Source organism: Lactuca sativa, chromosome 7, assembly GCF_002870075.4.
Source record: "Lactuca sativa cultivar Salinas chromosome 7, Lsat_Salinas_v11, whole genome shotgun sequence".
Taxonomy (NCBI): Eukaryota; Viridiplantae; Streptophyta; class Magnoliopsida; order Asterales; family Asteraceae; genus Lactuca; species Lactuca sativa.
In genome coordinates, this window is record NC_056629.2 from 54,152,400 (window position 1) to 54,157,515 (window position 5,116).

Sequence of the window (5,116 nt, forward strand, 5' to 3'; positions counted from 1 at the left end):
GTAACGGCTTTCTCCAACGGATTTCCTAGAAATACTCCGGCAGGTAATTCCCTAGTTTTCTAGTAGTGACTTTGGTTCCTTGGTTTGTCATGGCACATTAATTTCTCCACCCAAGTCCACAATTTACACACAATTCTAGATGCGAATATTCCAAAATAATGTGAACAATTGATTGATTTGTTGGAGTGATCAAATTAACTAACGTAGTATTAAAAAACGATCAAGACGATTCACTCTGTTGTTTTCTCAATCGTGATATATATTTTAATGGATTAGTAATATATGAAGATGACACCAAATAATATATTATAAGTGGGGATTAGGTGGGGAAGGATGCATCTTAATTAACATGACTTTTGTCTGTACTAGAAGTAAATTCCAACTCTCTAGCTTAAATATGTAAGAAGATGCGAAAGAAATAAACTAATAATAAGTCAATATTATTTTAGCATACAATTGGCAGGCTAAGCCTCTAATTAAATCCAAACCCATTAGGATCACATGTATGTACCCCCTACTAGTATTAACAATCCCTGGTTTCCAGCTAAGAACAACTAATTAACACATATTTAAACATGAGTTCAACAAGAATATATAGGAAAAGACACTGAATTAAGATAATCATAATTAAGTTGTACCATTATAATTCCAGTAAAGCTTATAATTATAAGTAGGGCCGGATAGGTTGGGAAGGATACCATCTCCCATGGATCTTGGAAGTTGTTTCATGAAGCAAACATATAGCTTAACATGGTAATAAAGTTCGGATCAGATATGATATATACAAAGACTATCTTACTCGCTTGATAATTTGACATGGCCATTGTGTTTGGGACAAGAAGCGGAGTTTGTTTGTGTGTAAAGTAATTAATTAACCTAGGCTAATGATCCTCGTATTAAGAAGTGAAATAGGAAATAAGATAAAAAGACACAAACAAAAACACTTATATTAATGAGTCATATATCTAGTATATATCTTGTAGATTCAGTTGTTACAATTATGTAACTCCCAAAGATATTCAAAATATCAATTTGCAGATCTTGTGCCACGAGTAATAAATTAACATCAATAGCTAGATACCGTAAGTCTAAATAAAATATATGGTACGTACTAGTCACATCACCAAATTAAGTGGCTCTATATATGATCAGGTGTTACTGCAATCTTCCACCTATCTCCACCGACTCTTCATTGAGCAAGAGATACATTTTTCTAAAATGCAGGAATACATGTAGAAAAAATATAAAAGTGTTGGGTTTAATATAGCCTAGTGAGTATACACGCTTATAAGTTATAACTTTTCAGTATATAAGCCATCGATTAACAAACAAGTTGTATAATTTGACATCAACTAAACGATAATATTACAAATGGGGATTAGGGGGGATGATATCATCTCCTAGTTGTAACAAGGTATATAGAAATATAACACAACAAGTTGTATAATTTGACATCAACTAAACGATAATATTACAAATGGGGATTAGGGGGGATGATGTCATCTCCTATGCATCATCGATATTGTCTCATGACTTAAAAAGCAATCACCTGTACGTGGCTTTCGTCAGCACAAGAAGACAAATCCATCTTTGTAGCTTAAATATGCAAGTAGATGGAATATGGATTCACAGAAAAAAAAACATACAAAAATGACAAGCTCAAGCAATAATCCACATGTCACAACCGAAAATTACTCATATCCATACCCATCAAATCTTTCTGCAACAAGTTTTACTAGTGTGAAGCTGAGTGGTAGGGACAACTAGTGGAAATCACAGATGCTATGCCTCCTAAGAAGTCATGGTATGTTTCGTTACACAGATGAAACTCCTGTAAGCAGTCAACCCAGTATCTACGGGAAGGAGAAAGTGGGTGGCCATCAATGGCTGTGGACAAAATCAAATGACACCGTTATCAAAGGTTGGATTCTTGGTTCTCTCTCTCAGGAACCACTCAGGTATGTTTTGAATAGTCTCACAGAAAAACGCGATGAAAGCAATCGACGCGATCAACACAATGAACGTGATGATCAACCAGCAGATTCTGATTTTAGTGCGAAAGATGTTTGGGATGAACTGCAGACTATCTATGGTCCTTCAAGTAAACAGAGTCTTTTCTTTGCTAATATATCTTTATTTTAGTTGGTGATTTTACATAAATTCGATACTTTTATTTAATTATTATAATTACGATCCTCCAAGCACAAATATGCATCTCATTGCTTTTTTTTTATTCCTCTTTTGAAATCCCTTGTAATTTGATTAGAATATATAGCTCGAGCACATTTTTTCTATATATCTTGTAGTTTTTGACCTTCATATAAAATACTAATTTAGATAAACAAGAAGAAGAACTACCTTATGATCAGAGAACAATCTTTGAAGCTATTTTATCAGGAAATTGGGAAGAAGTGGATGGCCTTTTGAACAATCGATCCTTTAAAGTTACAGTCGTTGACAAAGTCGCAAATAATGGCAACACGGCACTCCACATAGCAGTGGGTAATGTCACGGATCAGGAATTTTTAAGGAAATTGTTGGGGGTCACACCGGAGAACACACAACTATCTAATGTTCAAAATTCAGATGGAAGCACACTACTTCATGTTGCTGCTATGGTTGGCGACGTTATAGTTGCTGAGATGTTGGTGGCAAGAGAAGCAGCGTTGTTGTTCACCAAGGATAAAAAGCATAGGTTACCACTTGCCATAGCTCTTTTAAATCTGGATGAAAAGATGTCTCGATTTCTGAAGGATCAAATGATCAAATACAGAGAATGGAATACTGATGTGCTTTCAGGCATATCTGGTGATGAGCTTCTAGTTATTCTTATTTCTTCAAAACAATTTGGTAAGTGTCTATCGGGTTCAAATTCTAGTGGTTAAAACTCTGAACTACTTAATTTATACCACTAAATTTGGAATATATATGTAGAGAAAGCGAATGAATGGCTAAAGCCTCTCCATAAAACCAGATACTATAGTGACGCCGTGCTGATGGCTATAGCCCAAAATTTCCCATCTGAACTCAATGCATTGGAAAAATATATAGGTTTGTTGATTTGTTTTTCATCTTGATTCTCTATGTTTCCTTACCAAAATTTTATTATACACTCTCTAACAAATTTCCTCCACATTAGTTGTCTATGTTAAAAGGACAGATATAATACATCGGAGAGTAAAGGGCATTCTTAAAACTGCTTCTGATTATATGGTTAGTAGATGTGTTCCATTATGTGGTTCCTGTCTTCAAAAAATATTCAACTCATTCAGTACAGGTAGGTCATGATTTGATATCTATTTGATTTGCTGCAACACATAAAAATTATGTTTTGGCAACTTTTACCTTATTAGTTGCACATTCCATAATCCCATATGCATAATTCTAACAAACTTTCTATTACTTAATGCAGGGATTGAATGGATTATTATGTTTTTCCTGCTAATCCCTAAGATGTTAGGTAAGATGTATTAACAGTTACACCATCATTTTATAACCAAAAATAGAAGGGAAGAAGGTCTAATTCTTTGTTTGAGATGATCATTTGGGTCTATGTTGCAATGTGTATTTCTATTGAAGAGAGAGCTCGAGTTTATAACGACGCCATAAAGTTATTAAATCACGTATGTTCTTCCATACATGATAATTATCAGCCTATTTCTGAACACCATCGCTATTACAAGGATCCGATTTTCGAAGCAACAAGGCAAAATGCATACGAGGTTGTGCAACAAATTGTCCTCCGCTTCCCGAATGCAATTTGGAGTGCCAATGAAGATGGTCACAACATTGTTCAATATGCTGTGATAAATCGCTCGGAAAATGTGTACAATGTACTATATCAAATGAACAAACATAAGAACACTTATAAAACAATTAAAGACCCTTCTCAGAACAACCTTTTGCATTTGGCTGCAAGATTGGCACCTGCCAGCAGATTGAATCTAATATCAGGTGCAGCTTTACAAGTACAACATGAACTAAAGTGGTTTAAGGTAAGAATCCCTGATGATTCAGAATTTTAATTTTATTTGGTATCCTTATGTTATAGGACTCAACATTATTTATCAGGCATGGTTAACATATTGTAATATTGTAGGAAGTTAAAAGATTTGTAAGTCCTCTATGTATCACAGAAAAGAACTCTTTTGGCGAAACACCTGAAATGGTATTTACACGAGAACACAAGGAGTTGGTGATTGAGGGAGAAAAGTGGATCAAGACCACTGCAGAGTCTTACACCATTACAGTTGCATTAATAACCACCATTGTGTTTGCGGCAGCTATTACAGTGCCCGGAGGAAACAATCAGGATATGGGGATACCACTTTTTACTAACAACCCAGCCTTCACAATATTTGCAATATCAGATGCCATATCATTATTCACAGCTGTTACTTCATTGCTAATATTCTTGTCGATTCTCACCACACGTTTTGCTCAGCAGGACTTTCTCTACAAGTTGCCAACAAAGTTAATGGTTGGTTTGGTCATGTTGTTGACCTCAACTACAGCCATGATAGTAGCTTTTGGTGCTACGCTATATCTTGTATTTGGCCAAGGGAACTCGAAGATTCTTATTCCAATAGTTGTGCTGACATGCCTATCAATTATTTCTTTTGTAATCCTGCAATTTCCTCTCATTAGAGACTTGATGACTGCCAGATTTGGTCGTAGTATTTTTGGTAAGAAAAGAGATGAACCCTTCTATTAAGTCTTCTTTCCCAGTTATAGAATGGTGGACTCAATAGAGTTCAAAAATGATTAAAAGTATTGAGTAATTTTGAATTGGATATATGTTGTCACTACTTTGTAATATGACACTTGCTTAATTTGAGAAATTAAATATTCGCATGATGGTGAAATTTGTAAATGACATGTTCCTATTTAGCGTACGTCTCTCTCTCTCTCTCTCTCTCTCTCTCTCTCTCTCTCCCTCTTATATATATATATATATATATATATATATATATATATATATATATATATATATATATATATATATATATATATATATATAGAGAGAGAGAGAGAGAGAGAGAGAGAGAGAGAGAGAAGTGTGAATATACCCTTGATGGTATATAAGATTAGGTACCCAAATAACTATCCGACGTCG

At 34.6% G+C, this 5,116-nt stretch overlaps 1 protein-coding gene across 2 annotated transcripts; it reads left to right on the forward strand.

Moving 5' to 3' along the window:
* The first annotated feature begins 1,633 nt into the window (after positions 1-1,633).
* Positions 1,634-4,863, forward strand: LOC111877534 (uncharacterized). 2 transcript variants are annotated; one of them, XM_042896380.2, is made up of 8 exons: positions 1,634-2,101; positions 2,338-2,695; positions 2,774-2,850; positions 2,935-3,051; positions 3,140-3,277; positions 3,413-3,460; positions 3,580-3,995; positions 4,100-4,863. In XM_042896380.2, the coding sequence occupies exons 1-8, from the start codon at positions 1,780-1,782 to the stop codon at positions 4,712-4,714; spliced, it is 2,091 nt and encodes a 696-aa protein (XP_042752314.1). In that variant the 5' UTR covers positions 1,634-1,779; the 3' UTR covers positions 4,715-4,863. The 2 variants fall into 2 exon arrangements, with proteins under 2 accessions (XP_042752314.1, XP_042752313.1); XM_042896379.2 differs by having other exon boundaries at positions 2,338-2,850.
* Positions 4,864-5,116: the final 253 nt, after the last annotated feature.

What these genes read in the sequence shown, in the direction of transcription:
- LOC111877534 (XM_042896379.2), top strand. Translation starts at nt 1,780, where the DNA reads ATGCTATGCCTCCTAAGAAGTCATGGTATGTTTCGTTACACAGATGAA. An exon ending in TATTTCTTCAAAACAATTTG is followed by an intron (nt 2,851 to 2,934) that starts GTAAGTGTCTAT and finishes ATATATATGTAG; the next exon opens with AGAAAGCGAATGAATGGCTA. An exon ending in TGCATTGGAAAAATATATAG is followed by an intron (nt 3,052 to 3,139) that starts GTTTGTTGATTT and finishes CCTCCACATTAG; the next exon opens with TTGTCTATGTTAAAAGGACA.